The sequence below is a fragment of the Poecile atricapillus genome, chromosome 1 (assembly GCF_030490865.1).
Source record: "Poecile atricapillus isolate bPoeAtr1 chromosome 1, bPoeAtr1.hap1, whole genome shotgun sequence".
Lineage (NCBI taxonomy): Eukaryota > Metazoa > Chordata > Aves > Passeriformes > Paridae > Poecile > Poecile atricapillus.
Window position 1 is genome coordinate 20,202,344 of NC_081249.1, and position 20,643 is coordinate 20,222,986.

A 20,643-nucleotide genomic window follows, 5' to 3' on the forward strand; every position below is an offset into this window, starting at 1 on the left:
GACACATTTCTGGTACTTACACTGGGAACCTGAGAATGATTGATTACTCAACACATTAAATAAGCTGTGCAAAGACAACAAACTACTTCAGACCACAAGATAACTGGCCTGGCCTTGAAAAGCAGTATTGATGGGCACCACAAGATGGCCAACACTGCAAAGCAGCAAAGCAAAGAAGTAGCTTTTGACATTAACACTGTACACAAAAAATAACTCTACATTGAAATATACAGTTTATTTTCTCCAAGTCAAGCAATACCATTTGTCAGTAGGTACGTGTTAAGTGTCAGGCAGGAAAACTGTACATTTTCACTCTGGGCTGCAGGATCCAAACAGTTGGAGAAGCATTGTGGAAATCTTTCACTATACAAAGAGATCTAGAATTGAGAACAACAAAGGATGAAGAAACAGCCATCCCCAGGATGCCAAAGGCAAAACATTAGCACCAGATTTTTTTCAAAAAGCAACAGTACAGCTATTTACAGATTTACATATAACATTGGGAGGCGTTTCCAGGGTGAGTGATTTCCAACAGTTTTGAAAAAGGAAAGGAGATAATTATGTCTACATAACTGTTCTGTGAAAGGGATAATAGATATAGCTTTCACAATATTGCTACCTTTTATCAGAGATCTAAATCAAAGTACTGTATACAAACACACTGTAATTATAGTATTATTCACATTTCACATACACACTTCAGAGTAACCACAATATGTAAAATTTTTAAAATCCCACAGATAAAACAATGCACACTTTTTTCCAAGCTAAAAGACAAGCATAATTTATTTATGTTTAGTTTTGGGACTGTTATGGTTAAGGGATAGGTATAAGGACAAAGGGACCAGTTGTCCTAGGAACATAGCAGCAAATAACTGTGAGATGCCAGACGACTACATTTCTGAACTAGGAGGACAAAACTAAGGTCAGCTGTAGGTCTTGTAAAATGGGAGCTCCATTTGACCTCAACTGATGCACATCAACATCATTTCAATCAAAATTTGGTCCAGGTATACAAAGTAGTGCACGATAAGGGTGTGTGCAGGGACAACAGTCCTTTTAATGTTTGCACCTGTCTGTAAAGGAACTGGCTCCAGATGATTTTTGCTTCCCAATTCCCCAACTCACAAAGAATTCACTGATCAGCACCTTTCCAGTTCTCTCCCCACAAAAGAGAGGATTCAGGTAAGAAGGACAGAAAAACTCTTGCGAATGCTGCCATACTGCAGGAGTAGTGGAAAGAATTTGTTTCTCTCTTTTCAACAGCTGACTGATTGTATTTTCAACCTGCTTAGCTACAGACTGGCATTCACATCAGCTTTGAAAATGGCTTCTGGCTGGGGAACCCATTTGTCTGAGGAGAGATAAATCTTTTCCGTACTACAATGGAAATGGCATATACACAAAGTCTTCCAAGACTTTCTTTGCCTGCAAAACTTTATCTTAACATAGAACTTGACACTTAAGACTACAGAATTTCACCGTAGGTATCTAAACAAGTTAGCATAACCCATTACTGCACTGCAAACATGAGTTAGCACCTCTTTTTAGAGCTACTGAAAATTATCAAAGTCAACAGCAGTATTAGTAGAACACAAGCAGTGATCTGATACTGTGAACTAACATCCTCTCCTTTATCTCTGTTTAATGGAAAAAACAAGCAAACAACCCCACTTATGTTCACAGTTGAACAACACAGAGTTGCTCCAAGTAATGCACAGTATTTACATGGCAGAATTGTTTCTATTGCATTTGGTAGTTTGAAAAAGAGGAACAAACAGCATTATGTAGGTCAACTTCGGTATAACTTCTCTATATAAAACCATCACAATGTTGAACAACCAGAAGAAAAACACAAGCAGTGTCCTTAATCTACATTTATTTCCATAAAGTGTAGTGGGTTTGGGACAAGAATAAAAACATGCATAAAAAAAGCACAAAAAAGCAAATGAGCCTTCTAAATAATTTAGATGAAAAATGTTTTGAATAAAATCAGCACAGTACTTCCAGCCCATTTCTTAAATCAAGTACGACTTGGTAAAGAAGATCGTTTGCATTGCATTAAGAGGGTCTACAAATATGTCCTGCAAAATAATTTAAAAAAAATCTTCATCAAGGTAGGCATTAGGTGATTTGCAAGCTGCTTAAGAAGCATTTAACTAGACTGATTTTAATGTTTTCTGCAAGGGGAAAGTGCTATCCTATATACAATATTACAAAAAAGTGTCTGATGCCACAGGATCAGTGACACTGCATTTCAGCAATCTGAATATATTAGCTATAAGAAGCATGCTTCCCCTATTTAATGTGTCTTTAAGAAACATAAAAACCCACTAAATTTAGAGCTTCTAAATGTATGTGCATTCATGAATTGCTGTGGGGTTTTCCAGCGGATTGTGCAGCATCTGAACATAAAGAAAGTATACAACCTATTCTAAAAACCATTGTTTGCATGCACAACTGCCACAGACTTTGAACATACTGAGCAGAAGGGTTAAGTCTCTCCTCTTTTGTGGAGCTTTCTGGAAGTTTAGCGATGAGGAACAGCTGTAGAGTCCACCAATAAAAATGTGTTCTAAAAAATTAAATACATCATTCAAAAAAAACCAGAAAGAGAGCATTATTGCTGTTGTGAGAGCTATTTTTCTCTTGTGCACTTGCTTCTCTACCAGACACTTAAGCAAGCCAAGATACTCATTTGTATACTTGAAAATTCCCCTATCCCTTCCTTCTTTCCCATTTTTCCCATCGTTGTTGGTTGGACTCAGTGCCCTTATTTGAGCCGCTCGGGTTGGAGGCTGTCGGTCAGACACTTCAGCTGCTCCTCCCCCAGCTTGATCTTGTCCTCAAGCTCTCGCTGCTCAATGATGAGGGCTGACTTCATTTTCACAAAGTGCTCATAGTCTGCTAGGTTCTCCTCGCTCAAGTAGTTTGCCAAAATGTCGAAGACAATGCGCTCTCGACGATCCAGGTTTTCCTTCAGTTCCTTTGCATCCTCATGTTGCTGGGTCAGCAGCTTTTGCTTATCTACCAATGTCCGCTTAGGAGAAAAGAAAAACAAGTTAAAAATTCACTGGATTCACTAGGTTGGGACAACAGCTTCACTGTTCAAATCTCAAGTCTGTTTTCCCTACAGAGACCTTCCTGAATAATTAGGAAGGCAGAAAAAGAATGCTTCTTAAAATTTAGACTAATAAAATGCATTAACAAAACTGATAAAAAATGTAGTAAATCAATGAAAGATGCACCATTACTTTCTATTAGCCTCAAAAGCATTACTTCAAAGACTCCTTTACTATTTAATAGTTACAAATAGCTGCATACAATATAGTTGCCTTTGAAGAATAGTTCTTCAAATTAAGACTCAGCGGTCTTGCATGTTCCATACACAGCACTGGCACAGCTGTGGTTACAGAACCCAGAAAGAGACCAATTATTGGAGCAATTTGTTCTTATACAGTTCCTGACACTGTATTTAGCAATTCTGTTGCATCCACAAGCCTTCCTGATGACATGTGAAGTCCTGTGGTCTTCAGACATAAGCAAGAGTGAAAGCTGAAGCAAGACAACAAAAGGGCAAAAGGGAAGCAAAACCAAAAAAGCGTTATTCTCCAAAAAGGGCTGTAAAACTTTCTGCTTTGTGCCTTCACAAGAGACAAAATAGGTGAAAGGGAGGTAAATGGAGGAATACACAAAGAAAGAGGACAGCAGAAGACAGCAGCTATATCCCTCTCTCCCAGCATCACCTGTCTGCCTGAATCACCCGGCTACACTCCTTTGACAGTACATGGAGAGAAAAAAGGAGCATCATCAATCCAACCTATTTCAGATGTCTGCCTACAAGTGATTGCCTTTTTCCAGTGACAGAGTATGGCTGGCTTACTCTGACATCAAGAATTCTGTACAGATGCCTGAACTTAACTAAAAAGTGTCCCTAAGAGGTACCAATCCATGACTTCTAGCTTTGCTTCAGAGATTAATTTTCTTTGAGAAGCTGTCTTCAAATAAACCTCAGTCTGTTCTAATAAACGTGTCCATCTTTTTAATTTGCACCTTCTGTTAAATCACACATGCTGTTTAATAAGTCTGAAGGATTTACAGAGAGGTGTTTTTGTAGGATACAAAACAGTCTTTTCAAGATGGAAGTATGAGACAAAGAGGGCTACAGACCAGTGAGCTTTAATAAACCTACCTGTCAGAACTGCACATGCATCTTGTGCTGATTCTTTCTAGAGACAGAGCAAAGCTCAAGAGTGAAATGTTTTCAGATTTGTGCTCTCAATGTACTTAAAATACACATCCTAGATTAAGTCAGGATTCAAGACAGATATGGAAGACAAGTCAGAAAAATCACACACTGTTAGAAAAAAACAGTTTAATCTTCCGTTCAACTTATGCCAGGAGAAAAAAATCCCACTGCAAGTTGCAAGCAGAATTATCTGCTGCAAAGAGATGGAACTAACACTTCTCCTGAACTCACCAGGGCAAGTAGCAGACAGCCTTAAACTCAGGAGTGTGGTTAGTGTGCTCCCAGGGCAGCCTTGCAGGTGTGTGCATGCTGAGCAGCAGTAACTGCCAGAATCCGATGAATGCAAGAGGACGTGGACACAAAGCACAAGTAATGAGAAGACACTGGCCTTGCTGTGTAAGAGGAATGGGGCTGGTAGCTCTTCAGATGAAGCCCCTTTCAGAAGCTGAAATTGAAATACCTGATACTGTTCCCCGTGGCAAAAAAAATAAGACCTATAGCAGAGCGTCTGACAGTCAAAGTATTAACTCAGTAGTCATTATTTGACTGCTTTTATTCAGAAAGTCTGGTAAGCTGTTACTGGCCCCTAGAAAGTGGAAAGCTATCAGAGCAATGTTTATTAGACAATATCATCTTGGAAAGAAAATCAGTGGTCACTGGGAATATGCTTCCCAACAATGGAAGTAAAATCCTGTTTTGTTTATATGGTACATTAGTGGTTCACCACACATTTGACCTACAAAATACTAAAAGACAACCAAAAAAACACAAGCACAGTCTAATTTCAACACTTCTGGATATATTTCATAGAATGATAGAATGGTTTGGGTTGGTAGGCACCATAAAGATCATATAGTTCCAACCAGGCCAAGTTGCTCAAAGCCCCATCCAACTTGGTCTTGAATATTTCCAGGAAGGAGGGCGGGTACCTCTCTGGGCAGCCTGTTCTAGTGCTTCACCACCCTCAGGAAAGAATATCTTCCCAACTTTTGATCTAAATCTGTCTTCCTTCACCTGAAGGCCATTCTCTCTTGTCCTATCACTACATGCCCTTGTAAAAACTCCCTCTCCAGCTCTCTTGTAAGCCCCCATTAGGTGCTGGCAGGCTGCTCTAAGACTCTCTGGTATTCTCTTCTCCAGGCTAAGCAGCCCCAACTCTTTGCCTGTCTTCACAGGAGCAGTGCTCAGGCCTCTGATCAGCTGAGTGGCCTTACTCTGGAAGTGTTCCAACAGGTCCATATCTTTCTTGTGTTTTGTGCCCCAGAGCTGGATGCAGCACTGCAGGTGGGGTCTCACAGGAGCAGAGGGGCAGAATCCCCTCCCTTCACCTGCTGGCCACGCTGCTTTTGATGCAGCCCAGGACATGTTTGACTCTCTGGGCTGCAAATGTACATTGCTGGGTCATGTTGAGCTTTTCATCCACCAACACCCCCAAGTCTTCCTCTCCAGGGCTCACCTCAGTCCTGATGGATCTCTCCTGATGTTAACTATGGCAAGACTGGTGTCAGTGCAGGTGAAGATAAATGGGGATTAAAATATGTTAGGGATTTGGAGTTCTGTCAGTATAAATTTGGTATCAAAACACACAATTTCTGACTGTCCTTACTATACCACCTCTTCACTATCTTCCTTTTCCACACCCAGCCAGTAATCTATTTTTATCACAGCTCTCAAACTGTGTTTCCTATGTGCACACATCATTTGGCAGCCCCTTCCCCATTAGGCAACTGCAACCACACTTAGAAAAATGTCTAATGAAGGATTAAATTTCTCCAAGTGTCAAAAGCTTTGATCTGCCATTTATTAAACTGTCAAATACCTTCCCTACCACCTCAGCCAGAGAGCTGAGCAGCCATTAATCAAGTATGTTAGGTCCAAACAGCAAAAGCACAGCTTCAGATCAGTCCCAGCACTTACTGGTTCTTATGTGTGAAATAATGCAAGAGGCTGAAGAAACAACATGAAACCACAGCCCGTGGAAAAAATTCAGTTACAACACTTAAGTGGACTGTTGGCATTTCAATCCACAGCTACAAGTCAAAACTCCTCCTTCACATTCATTTAACCGAGAAGCCAAACTCACTTGAAACACGCACCCCCCCCTCCCCACTTTCTATTTATTATAGCCTAAGTTTCACACATATCTACATCTTTCCATTGGTGCATATCTGTATTGCTATGTATCTCCTTCCTAGGTAAGGCCTGATGGGATTTGTTAAGTTAAATATGTTAAATTGCTGCAAGCAGAGGTTAGATCCAACAGGTTAACAGCATCCTTAATTGCTCCTGCTCCTCAAATTTTCACTTCTGCTGGGAGTCCTCCACATCACTACCAGGCTATTCTGCTTGGATAAAACATATTTTCTACTGAAAAATTATTTTTGCTATGCCTCCCCCTGTTTCCCCTCCCCACCCCCCCTTTTTTTAAAGGTTTGTCCTTCTGTTGTTCCTTGCTCTTGTTCCTCACTAGTCACTGTGGAAGGAAGCTGCAGTAGATGAGAAGCATTTTCTTTATAACAACCTTATAGATTTGTATTAAGATTCTCATTGTGTATAGAGAAGTTTGAAAGCTTTCTGTATTACAGCACAAACACTCCTTTTCGCATCTTGAATTGTTACAATATTTTTGTTTGCCTTCTTTTTATGCTCTTATCAGTAGATTCCCTCTTTCTTTAAACTTTTGCCAGGAAGTCTGTTTTCTAGCATGTTGCACCCCAAACCTATTTTTTCTCAGCAAGCCACATTCCAAGAAAAGAAGACAAAGAGAAAAGTTTCAAGAAATCTAAAAAAAAAAAAAGGTGTTATGAGATTTATCCACATATTATCCCTCATATTGAGCACTGCAATATAGATAAACAGAACCAAGCAAACCTCCCCTCCCACGAGCTTCCCTGAATTCAGGAATATTACTGTTGGTCCTTCTCACCCGTTCTTCTGGAGAGGTACTGTCATCCAGGTTATTGAGGGCATTTTCCACCCGGGCCAGACGACCAGACAGGGACAGCAGGAGGTTGACCACTTTGTCAAGGTCACCAATAAACATCTTGAATTTGTCAAACTCATTTGGTTTGCAGACTTCTTTCACAATGGCCTCTACCTCCTCCCCCAGGATATTGTTTGCTTGGATGTCTTCCAGAAGTGTCTCCCGTGCTTCTCTCAGCACTTGCAGCTTCCTACTAATGCTGTCAATAAGTTCTTGCTGTGGAAAATAAAGGAGGGTAAGAATTTGTTAGCACTACTGCGCTCTTCCCTACTTCTGAAAGTCATGTCAGCTAGCACTTTAATACATTTCAAACTTCCATGAGACTTTGACAATGAGTGCATGACAAATAAATACATGCCTGTGTCAAAGGTCCATACCTCTGTATTCAAAGGTTCAGGATGTAGCTGCATGATGCTCAGCTTGAGACCTGTGTTAAAGCAAATTACCTTTGTGGAAAAATATAAAGGTTTTTCACCCTACCATCAAGCCTTCCTGCTGCTACTTTGAGCAGCTTCAAAGCCTGCTATGAACAGCAGAAAGTACAGCAAGCACATGCCTGTGCCTCTAAATATCAGGTCCATAACACTTTGCTGAAGAGCTACACTTAGGAAGATACACAGTACTAGAAAAACAATCCTGTATTTTCCACATGATGCAGTTAAAACTAGGGCACTGTCAAGCTTTCTTTTCCTTTCTGCATAATATTAGCATTCCTCCAATAGCAGTTCTTCCATGCTCAGAAAATCTTAGCATTAACAGTGCCTTACAACATTTCTGTAGGGTAGTCATAATCCCTGTGGCACAGGGAACAAAATCTAGTGTATTGTACAAAGGAGCTCTGTGCAAAGCAGCTCTGCCAAAGGACCAAAGAAGCATCACTATCCCAGGCCAGGTGAATAAACAGCCTCACTTCAAGTCTGGGGGGCTTCTGAACAGTCCCCACTGCCTGAGGTGCACTTGCACTGCCTTAGAAAAGCATGTCAGGGGCAGAACCACCAGAAACCAGACCAAGAATCCAGATCTCCTTTGATTACCTGTGGTCCCCCTGTGCTAGCTTCCTACATTTGGGCAAGAGGTCTTGTTTCTTATGTTCCTATTACCTTTCACTGGTGCACAAGTGGTGTAAGTTAATTCAGCCAGCTATCAACTCTGAGATAATTCACACCCTAAAAATGCCTCATTCATTTAAATGTAGGTGCTTATTTGGTATTCAGCTCATTTCAGGTAAGAAAAATTTCCAAAGCATTCTTTAAACATACACCTCAGCGCAAATTCGGAATGAAAATTACATCCATTACAATAGTCATTATTTCACAGTACCCCTAGCTTTTTGTTTAATTAGTCATGACATTCTTTAGGAAGTCTGCTTTCTAAATGCAAATCTGATTACAAGCCTTCATGATTACTGAGAAACATACTGATAGCAGCTGCTGCTCACAGAGGCCACTGAACAGTCATTGCCAATTTATTTTAGGAACAAAAACCAACACCAAACAAAGTCTGCCATCTTAACAGAAAGCAACTATACTGAAAATGTAGCAGCTTTTTTTAAAGTAGAAATTCAACCCATGGATTATCCACACTGGTTTTTTCCTTTTTGATTTAATGTACTCAGTCCAGGTTAATCTGGATCTGGGTTATCTGTTAGCCTTGGTGCCCAAAAGATTAAGGTAGTAAGCAGTTCTACAGATGCCTGCTTTACTGACTGATTAATCTGCAGGATTTGATTTTTTCCCCCTTCTCTCAATGCAAATGCAGTTTGATTTGGATTATGTAGGTCACAGTGCTATGCTTTCATTTCCCTCAGATGACATGTACTATTATGCTGCTTCACCAGTCGAAACACAGCAGGATACTGTGGCGCTCTGTGTTATCTCAAGCTTTTTCACTTCTGTAGTTGTGCTGCAACTTTCTTCAATTAAAAAAAAAAAAGCCACATGGCTGCTTAGCATTTACTGATCTGTCTGCCAGTTCAGATCAGCTTTCTCAGTTCCATTTCCAGTATTTCCCAGTAACATCCTATTTAGTAACATACCAAGCAGCTGAAGCTAACCTCCAAAGCAACCATTTTTCAGGTCAGAAGACCATAAATACTGTCATATCTATTAAGAATTGGATTATGATTATTGATTGCTTCATACCCAGATGAAGTAGCCTCTGCATGCAGCAACTGTGAACTCACTATATCCACAGCAGAAAACCTGTATTATGCTCAATATCTACTGAGCCAGAAGAGCTGCAGTCTACATCTTGAGACTGGCAGTTGAATAATTTATAGCTGTGAATTCTGTACCAGTACACAAGAAAACAATAAAGTCATTCTTACTGATCTGACTAGCAACACAGAAGGTGGCTCAGCAGAGTACTGCTCGGGTGGCTCACTGTATGGCTTGCTTTTACATAAATTATACTCTGCTTTCAGCTCAACAACCTATTCCTAAGGAACTCAAGCCTCAAACCAGATAAAAATTGGTATACATTCATTATTTTTACACTCTTCAGCAGTTGCTGAAATTGTCCTAAGGACAAAGGGGAAACTTTCTAGACAGACACACATGGGTTTTCTTTACCACAAAAAATATTCTTATAGCATCTTCAAAATCTGATCAGTATTTTATAATTGTGGTAAACCTACATTACACTCAGTACATAAGACACAGACATCCCAATCGTGCTAGCTGGGAATACAGGGATTGGCTCAAAAAATCTAATTAATAAATAAAAGTATTAACAACCCTATATGAAATTCCTTTACTTATTTCAAAAGAAGCAAAAAATCACCATGTGTTTCTGGCTTGCAGAGCAGAGAACAACAAATACAGGAATCATTCCACAGTGGTCTGCAATTAAGATATCTCATAAGAGAACTAGCAGTTTCCAGGAATCAAGAAACAGGTTCTGGGCATGTGGTCCATCTAAAACTACTGAAGTCATAAAGTGTGCCATTAAAATGTTTGGGTTCCTAACAATTCCTTGTTAGACTGTTACCAAATATGAGAAGCTGGGCCAAGCTGTATCTCCCATCCATTTAATAAAGATTCCTCGACCCACTTACAAGGAGTTTTCTATGTTTTCTGACACAATCCATGATGAAAGCCCATTGAACTGAGAGCTTCATCTCCATGTGGAAGAACAGGGAGAAAAGCAAGCAGCAGGCTGTGTGTGCTACAACAAGTACACTTAGAGGAGATGGGCAGGTTCTGCTAAAAGCCTTTGGTGAAAACCTTCCCATCTCATATGATTAGTGGTATATACTGAAGCTGGGGGATGGATAGAGAAGTATGAAATGGGTAAACATGATTTTCCTGTTAAGAAACCAACAAAAGTAAATGGCCCTCTTGTTCATAAAAGTTTCAGTATTTGGTTTGTTGGGCAAACAAGAAAGGTTTAATTTTACCTCCCTCCTACTCTGTAATTAATGAGAATGAAACTAATTCTAGCAAAATAGTCAAAGTGACAATCATGTGTGGCACCAGATAAAACCAAATTATTTAAAATGAAGTGAAATCCTTCATTTGTCTAAGTAGTACAGTTGTTGGATTCAGCAGCTGTCTAGCATGAGGATGAGGGAAGGGCACCTGCTGCAGCCACAGCATGCCCCAGCAGCGCACAGCACACTGAACCGTGAGATGCAGAGGCAGCAGAGGGAGGCTGAAACAACACAGAGCTAACAGAAAACACAACAGAAAGCCCACTCAAATGCGGTGCCTTGTACTGAACACCTGCTCTGAACCACAGGTGGAAATCTCTCATTCTTAGTGACTAAATATAGCCCTAATAATTAAAAATCATTTCTTTGGGGCTGGATTATCAAGTGCACCCTGGCAGCTGATTTTTAAGCAGAGAGTCGACTTTGACAGAAATGGTTTGCACACCACTGCATTACTGGCTTAGGTAAACAGAGTTGAACTACATCACTTTACTTGATCAAACAGAACATTTCCTCCAGCTTATCCATACGGGGAACAATAATTAGAATATTTTGTGCCAAGTTACTAGTGAGATCAATGCAATGATTTTACTGTAGGACAACACTTTCTCCAACCACACAAAAGTCAGATCATCATTGTAGTATCTAGGGAATTATGATGACCTTTGATCAGAAATAAAACACCAAAGGATGGGGATAAATAAGAAGACTGCTTCTCTCCCTTGTGACAAGCAACTTCCACTGAATCCACCAGGCTAATTAGTAATCTCCCACAATCATTATTAATTTGGGAGGCAGAAGAAAGAGTTTTCTGTTCATGAAAATAATGCGGGAGGAAAATAAGAAAGAAAGAATTTGTGTGTATGTTCCTTCTCTCTTAAGACAAACACAAATTCTGGACCTAAATTTCAAAAATTTGGAACAACTAAAACCACCAACAGCTTCAGTAGGATACATAAGCGCTGCTGTTTCTTGTTACATAGAGAGAAATAGAGAAGGACTTCAAATGGAAAATGGCATTTTAAAATAACCTCCTCAAGACTTCTCTCCTTGAGACTTTCTAAAACATGTAACAAGTTGCAAGAAGCACCCAATATTAAGTTCCTAAATTCACAGGTGTACACCTAAATCATCCACAAAAACAAACAAAAAAAACCAAAGGCGAACTGATTTTTTCCGACTGATCCTGTACATCTAGAAGGCATTTTATTGAGGGGTGTTTAATAAAACAAATTCACACTTAATGTAATGAACAGAACTCAGAGCCTCCCTTTACACTTTTAGAAATGTCTTTTACCTTCTTCTCTGACAAGTCATGATCCAGTTCATCTTCAGAATCATCCTCACTCTGCTGCTGTTGCTGCTGCTCCTGCATGTCCTTCATTTTAATCAGCAGCTCTGCCTTTGGTGCAGATGTGCTGTAGTAAGTAGAATTGGTTGTCAGGGAGATGGCAGATGGTGCACTCTGCTCCTCTTTCCTGGGAAAAAAGTCAAAACTTTCATTAACTGCCTTGACACACTAATCAATGAAAAGAAAGGACAATATTTTAGAGCCATCATTTCATCAGCAAGCAGGGGGTTCAAGAGAAAACCATTACCTATGTAAATAAGATAAATAAACACTGTGAATAAAATCTGTATGAATTCAGTACCTGCTCAGCAAAAGTTAAAACTGAAATCATGCAGATCATACATGATTACAAGAATTGAAATGCATCAAAGATATTGCATCTGGAAACAAAATGGAAAGTTACATTTTACAACATAGTGCAAAAAACCCCTCATCATCATAGACAGTATCCTTTTGGAGTGGGATAGTACAATATAAGTATTTGACTTTTTTATTAGGGAATCATAAACAAACTTCTCGAGGATACAACTTATCAGATAATTTGTACCAAGAAAACAAAACAACACAGAACATCAATGTGGATGGAATTCAATTATTTTCTTTCTTTGATCTCATTCACTTGTAGGATATGCCTCATGCCTGCTTCAAGTAGTCTTTGTAAATTTTCATCACATAAAAAAGGCAAGAATATTGTTCCTTCTCTCTCCAGTTACTAGACTGGATGATGTTGGTAAAACATGTAATCACAATGAAATGGCAAAAGTTAATTATTTCTTAAGTTGTCAAAAACTGGCTTTCAACCATGTCTTAGAAATCTTTCATATTGTACAACACTGTTGTTTCTGTCATTAATGGTATCATTAGTAGTATATTGACCTGACTACTATCACAGAAATCTCAGTAAACACCCTCAGCAGAAAGACGACTTACTTCCAGTCCCCATGGGATACTGACACACTCTGGATAGAAGTTTATAAGGATATACCAGCTTACAGAAAGTAATACTCACTTCTCTTCTGAAATTTTTGGAGAGGGAACTTTTGGCAGAAGCTTCCTGCGCTGCTGAGCTTCTTCTAGGAGATGTTCATCTTTAGGGAATATACCAACCATCAGATCCATTGTTGTTTTTATTTTCACATTAGGATCTAGTATGTCTGCTAGGGATTTATCTCTTCCCACAATCTCTCTGGCAAGTTCTTCTGACTTCCAGTCTTCAAAAGTCTTTTCTTTGGCCTTTATATAGCTGGATGCTTGCGTGGCAGCACTGCTGTCCTTCAAGTTGCTCCCAGGTTCTTCAGCTGGTTGAGGGTCAACTGGTTTGGTTCTGGCTTCTGGCTCTGGCTCTACACCTTGCCTGGTGTAAGCACAGAATCGTGAGTAGGATTGCTCAGAAGTGCTGAGTGTTTTAATCTGGTCCTTTTCCAAACCACTGGGTAAAGCAGGAGGCTCCATGGTACTGACAAGACTCTGACGACTCTCCTTCTCTGCGCTGCTCTCAGAATGAACTATCTTGATGGGAACCATTTTCACTGTAGTATTGTTGTCTATAACCCTTTCAATTCTGGAAAAGAAAAAAAATTCATCCTTAGAAATGGAATAACCTGAAATCTAATTCATATATGCAAATCAGAGGGGAAGTCCAAAAAGACAGGTAAGAGAGTGAGGTAATGGACTATCGCTAGCACTGTATCTCAAACCCTAAATCTACATGTTCTTTTCTGCCCACAAGTCTAAAATAATATTATTAGTTCATTTGCAAGGTGTCCTAACATCAGCCTTGTGCAATATTCATGATGCAGGACTTCTGTTAGTTTCCATGAACATGAGGGTCCAATCTCAGCAGCCAGACCCCAGATTTCAGACAGCACTGCTGAACTGCCTTTTACCCCTTTGTTGCTACGGGCGTAGGGGAAAATGCACCCTCAGCCCACCCTCACTGCCTCACAGAGATGCAACAGTGGCCTTGCCTCTTGGCCTAACAGGCAGCTGAGCTGCCTGGGGAGTCTGTGATGCCCTCACATCAATTCTCAGCTCTTCCAAGGGAAGAGACGACAGACCAGATGGGAGCATCCCACAGGATAGATTTTTCCTGAGCTACAAGAATAACAAAGAATCACACATGGGAAATCTGGAAATAATTCAAAACTTAAATACATGGTTAGAAAAAAAAAGAAAATTTAATTTATAAAATTTCACATATGACACAGAAGCTCAATAAATAGATCCCGCCATAGTGTCCTAGTATTCCACTTACAGAGGAGAAACTAGTCATTGAAGAGGATAACATACAATTCTGGGTATTCTTTTTAAGAGAAGCTTGTAGCAGAAGTTCTGTACTGCATAGCACAAAAGGCCTCCTTAGCCATTCAATAAGCTACTTAAAGCAGAGGCTAACTTAGATTTTAAACTGGACAGTAACATGTTAAATAACATTTCAGAAACATCTGTACTGTATGTAAATCATATAAGAAACCAAAGTCTAGTTTAGTGGTTCTGAGTTTGCAAAGTCTAAAATTATTGTCATAATGTGGGTTTGGAACCTCTACAGCAAGGAAAGGAACATTGCCTACTAGCTAAAATATCTGGTTTCATCTGGCTGGGTAGCTTGCTGCCTTTCAGATAAGTGACCAAGACATACTACATCTCTTTTTCTCTAAGTGTGGGTGTGTCACTTTCCCTAAAATAAGCTTTTACTTTTCTGCTGTTGGTAACAGCAGTATCTGATTGACTTGACATTTTTCAGAAGTTGTATCTTATATTTTAAAGGTATATTTGCCTCTGAATACATGTGGAGCCCCCCAGTAGATACTTACTTTCCACAAGTGCTTTGTGGGCATAGTGATCCAACTTGGGGCAGGTTTTCCAGCCCACGCTGAACCTCCCTGCTCCCATTTCATCAGGCTGTTTTCATTCAAGGGGACTATCATTTTCAAGACTCATTTCTGTGCTCACTGCTTAGACCCAGCTCCCCACCTGCAGACCGGGATTCTCCTGACTGTGGAAGAGCTGGGCAGCGCTAAGCCACCACCCACCAGCCCTTTATTTTGCTTATTTTAATTAAAGCCCACACATTTGAAACTCCACTAGAAAGTTAAGAGGAACATATTTTGGAATTTGGGGGAAATATAAGATGAATGCATAAATGTTTGGGGGGTCTACTGGAAAAGAAGTGAGCTGAGTGCCATTCTTCACCTAAAATGTTCAGCATCTGTTTTGAGGCTTTGAGTACATTCCTCTCAGCCTAGTCAAAGATTTTTCCAGAAACTTAAGGCATCATTAAATGGATTGCTTTCAGTAAAAGCAAAGTCAGTTCAACACCAGGTACTTCAAAAATTCTTTTTCTGCAATCACTACCCTCCTGATTTCTGAAGGTTTTCCATTTGTGAAAAGGCAGCATGAAATTTTGACTTAAAGCGACTGTGCTTGTGGATATTCCAAAGCTTCAACCCAACCACAAACAGTCCCTCCTTGACTTGAGTTTAGGTTTAGTGCAAATCCATTGATGCACTCTCCTCAGCTTTGCTGTTGCTAAACAGCTGTCTGTGGCAATAGCTGTGTTGTGTACACCATCAGTATTTGCCCTACACACATTATTCTAACCTAAATCACTGCGGGAAATCCTGCACACACACTCACCTTGGCCTGCTGATGAACAAGACAATTTTCTTAACAGTACAAAAGCTATAAGCTAACATCATCAAACATTAGCTGCCCCTAGCATGCAAAGTGGCATGTCCAAAAGCTCATATTCAAGGAGCCAATAGAAATAATAAGCCAAATCTGATTAACTATGTATTAAGATAAATCTACTTAACGTATTTTATTCATATGAAATAAATACCATATAGAAAGTTCTGAGGTACAGCTGCCACACTTGCCCTTTTTGGCCAAACCTGTTTTAGTGAGTAATTTCATTATTAACCAGGGACAATACATTGTGTTCAAACAAGAGCTGTCTGGGCCTAAGATTTTTAAATGTTAACAGAAGATTTGCAGGGTAAGTATTTTAACATTCAAATATGGGCATATATCAGGCACACCTCAGTGCACATTTCAACATTAAAGCTTAGCAAATTGGAAGGACAAATACAATTGGCTTTCTAGACATCCTTCATATCTGTTCATAAAATACATTAAGGAAGTTAAAGCAAAATATTAAGGAAGTCATTATTGTCATCTACTTCAGCACATGGATTCTAGGGTTCACATGACATATCGCACTTTTCATTGTAAATTATATCATTAGTTCATGTTAAAACCACTGCAGAATGAAACCTCATTTTTTCCTCCAGTTGTAAGAGAAAAAACATCAAGGCCTATTTAGGAAAAAAAGTGATTCATATTTTCATGTCATAAGGCAAAATGGAAAACAGCCTGAGTTTGTTCAACTATTTACATTAGAGTAAAGCCACGCCAACTGGTTTTGCTCAGAAAAGCAACCTCTGCATGAATTCAGCTTAGAGGTTTTGTTTTCGTTCTTTAACCATGAATTATAGTTCTGAAAGATTTATGAAAACCAAGATTCCTGAGCTTCCTGGAAGAGTTTGTTATCTTGTGGGAGAATAATCTTTTACGATGTTAGCAGCATCATAAGATGCAGCAAGCGATTAATTTCAGTCAGTTGTCTAATTCTGAGTGTATCTACCCTGGGAAAGGTCTGAATCTCCTAATGAGCGTTCAGTCATTGTCAACATAAAGTGTTCAGAACCCCTCCACAGACAATCAACAATCTGAAGTGCCACATTTCGTTGTAAAAGCAACATAAAACCAGTCATGATTTGGCGAGTGTATATTACTCCGTGTGTTTTCAAAACATGTTTTCACAAAGGATCCAGCTTTCCTTCCCACATCTGCTTTGTCCCTCCCTACTCTGATTCATATTTATATACAGACTCAGGTAGGGGAAATGATGACAGGGATTTTTCTGACTTTGCCTGTACTTTCAGAGGAAAATCCCTTAGAACCCTTCTCTTTAATTTTCTGCTAACTACCAGGTGTAGCACCTGGGCAGCACAAGTCAACTAGAAGAAACCACAGACCAGCTGAAGGACATTAATGGTACCAAAAGGAATTTTACACAAGTCTGTGGTCTCTAAAATATGCTGCAATGGCTCAATGCTTAATGAACTTGAAGGATGTGTAAAGAAAATGAACAGACAACCAATAATAAGGTCTAACTGGGCAAAAAGTGTTAATAAAATAGTAAAAGAGTTAACATCTAGTACCTGGCTGGGTTCTCATCCTGTAGGGACACAGGAGGTTTATCAGTGAGCTTCTGTGGTGCAAACTGTGGAGAAGGGGACCTTGATGACTCCATGCCAGGTTTTTGAAGATACCGATACTTGGAAGACTCAGACTTAAGGTGTATTTTTCCTTCTAAGTGCTGACAAACATTCTCTGTGGATGACACGTGCTGGGGCTGCTGTGGATTAGCACTCTTCAGTTTTCCATTGAAAGCTGCAGGACTCTGACAGAGAGAAGATTGACTGGAAAAGACTTCAGTGGAGCTGGGGGATGAGGACAGGAAGGGCTGGCTGGCTGCTACCAGCAGAGATTCAGATGAGGTGCCGAGCAATGGTGCAGAAATATCTGGTCGCTTGTATTTATCTCTTTTAGGTGGTGGCGGCCTCTGAGGAGCAGGCCCACGCTTCTTGTTCAGCAGCACTGGCTCTATTCTATGGTTTTCCTCTCCTTTGCCCCAGGACTGACAGGAGTGGTTCTCGTTCAAGGTCTGTGTCTCAGAGTAGGGCAGGTGAGGCAGGCTACAATCCTTGCTCCTCTCATTCACATTTTCCTGAGAGTATCGGTAGTCACTAGGCAATGTCCCAGACCTGCCCCGACCCTCGTGAGGCAGAACTGTAGGTTCTTGCCCGTGCAAAGGTCTGACAGAAGACTTCCACTTGTGGCCTAAATTCTGGTCCAGCTGATCGCTCTTCTCTCGTGTGTTTTCCCTCAGGGCCCCTGTATCGGCTTGCCTAGAGAAAAGAACACGTTTTTAGTATGCTGCTGATTTATTTCCTTCGGTGCAAGGCCAACACACCAACCCAGGCAGCTTGAACACCGAGATCATATCCAACACTGAACACCAACTCCTCCAATCTATGGTAACTGTATGGCAAAAAAACATCCTCTCATGTATGGGCACACAGTGTACCTAATCTAACGTGACGAGACAAAACAATGTCAGGCCAAATTAGGGTGTGGAGCACCACAGGATGCAACAACCTCTGGGTAACCCGAGGTGCTGCAGTGTGCACAGCTTAGTTAAATGCACAGCCAAATGGCCAAATGTTGATAGAAAACAAAACCGACCCCAGAAAAGGAAGTCTAATACTAAAATTTAATTCTCTTGCTACAAAGTCAGTAACAAAGTGTTTGAAACACGTTTCTTATCTAGGTACAATAATTCTTCAGTAACTTTTTAAAATGTGAACTGAATACCAGGAACTTTAATTATGAATCTGGAGGTTGAATTTGTGTGTATCTGCTGAAAAATTAAATGAGTGCAAACAAAATATTTGCTGAAGCTAAAAAACTGGGAAAGGGAAAATCAGTATCTCCTGAATTAAGGCAGAAAAGGAAATTTAGAAAGGATAGTATTTTCCAGTCAAACTTATTTTAAGGCCGAACTTCTTTTGTCGTGTCAGCACAAATGACAAAAAATGGCCAAAAAGGCCTTATCTTATCCTAAATGTTTTTGGGTTTATTCCAGTTTCCCACTCCCTGTCTCTCTAGTCAGGAAACAGCCTTTCACAGCTCCATGCTTGTCCTTTGCCACAAGACACATAGTACATTTGTGCTTACCAGATAAAGACAAATTGGGGAAGGAGCAGAAGGCAGGAGAAAGTACTTCTGGAGCTCCAAGAGGAGACAGGTTTGCCCTCTGCTTTAAAGGAGGCTGAAGAGAAACTATGAGCTTAGAAAACAAGCTGCAACAAAGAAGTCAAGGCTTCAGAGAGCAGCTAATGTAAGTTATGCTGACAGTGCTGGTCTTCGTATTTTTAAATAGCAATCCTGTAGTCATGCACTGCCCAAGCCTTCTTTTGAGGTGACTGTGAAAAAGGCATATTTCCCAGCCTATTTGTAAAATAAGGTTTAGTTGAATTTTTCAATGTAAACACATTATTAATATCACTGTACTAGTTTTGAGAATGTCTATAGGCAGCTAACACCAGAGTGTAGAAAAACAAAATTTGAGATAAAAGCATCTAAAATAACTATTAGCTTAAAGTCTATTATAAATTCAAGAAGAAAATAAAATTGAGTAGTTGCACACTGAATTACTATTTTAATTAAATTAAAACAAATATTTAAAAGGAAGTATTCTTGGAAAGACAGCTGATTAGATGTGGATTCCTGAGAAGTCACATACACTATCTTTCTCTCTCTCATGTTAAGTGTTATACTTTAAAATTCAGCTTTAACTGGTAAATTTTAAACTTAACATGAATGAGATTAGTATCGCTGACATTCAAGTCTCTTCATATTGCTCTCACCTAAGAGCAGTTGGTTCAGACAACTTGAAGTTGTCTGACAAATTCAGAGTCAAGTCTGATTTACAAAACAGTATTTATTGACTCATCTTTTAGCAGTAGATGAAGCACAGTTTTGTGAAGTAAAAAATTAGACAAATGGCCAGAAAGACCAACACTATTCTGATTTGGATACATGCCATCTCGGCATCTCAAGAGTCAGCTCATTTTCCCTAGTGAGTTCAATGTAAGCAGAACCAGGCCTGTAAATAGATCCACTAACTTTAATGGAAATATTTACTAAATGAAGACTGCAGACCTTCTTACATATGAAATACTGTGTTTAAACCAGCATTTTTCATTGTCTAGATAACCCATGAACAGCACAATTTTCTCCTTGTTAACTCATGCAAAAGTTCTTCAGGCCTCCCAATTCACCTTCACATCCATAAGCCATAACAAAAACCAGTGCAAAGGATGCTCTCAGGTGCACAGAAAAATCAAGGGTATGATACAAAATGTTGCAAGGACATCAGTTACATGCATTATCTCAGCCACTTTGCAAAGTATACCATGAACTTCACATGCACGTCAGGACTGGGAGTGCTGGTGGAAGCAAACAGGACGGGGAACACCACCAATCTGACACATGTGCATACCCAAAACAAATAACTAATATATTGGTGTATTCTGGCTCGGAAGCAATGAACGCTCTAGCAGTCCTGTCACCTTCCGAAACTGAGCAAAAGGACACAAAGAATTACAACAGAGAGAAATTTGGAGGTGCCATATTTGCAAACATGGAGATAAAATTCAGAGATCACACACATGACTTCATACAGCTTCCACAAAATTAATCAAAAATTTTGCAGTGTCACACAAAATGGGTCTGAGGCGAGGTGGTGGCTACAATCAACACTGAAGCTAAATTGCATTCAGTGTGAGTGCATCCTCATGCAAAACATGCTCATCACATTATTTTAGAGAGATGTAAGCTTACTGTCAGAAAGGAGGGAAAGAAAACAAGCTTCAAGCCCCAGGAGAACACAGTGGCAAGAACCTGCAAAGGTGTTACATTATTATCAATACTGAGAAGTCCACTAAGCTGCTTGCTATCTGTCAGTGCATCATGTAATAATATGCCCAACAATACAGCTG

The 20,643-nt window shown here is 39.8% G+C and overlaps 1 protein-coding gene across 3 annotated transcripts in view; it reads right to left on the minus strand.

The window, feature by feature from the left end:
• Positions 1-216: 216 nt before the first annotated feature.
• SHROOM2 (shroom family member 2) overlaps positions 217-20,643 on the minus strand; it is a 118,421-nt gene continuing 97,994 nt past the window's right edge. For all 3 annotated transcript variants that reach the window (XM_058864292.1, XM_058864273.1, XM_058864283.1), the window contains exons 6-10: positions 17,239-17,988; positions 13,023-13,574; positions 11,960-12,140; positions 7,176-7,448; positions 217-3,040 (exon numbers count right to left, since the gene is read on the minus strand). In XM_058864292.1, the coding sequence (XP_058720275.1) occupies positions 2,774-3,040; positions 7,176-7,448; positions 11,960-12,140; positions 13,023-13,574; positions 17,239-17,988 (2,023 nt within the window). In that variant the 3' untranslated portion in view covers positions 217-2,773. The remainder of the gene's footprint in view (positions 3,041-7,175; positions 7,449-11,959; positions 12,141-13,022; positions 13,575-17,238; positions 17,989-20,643) is intronic.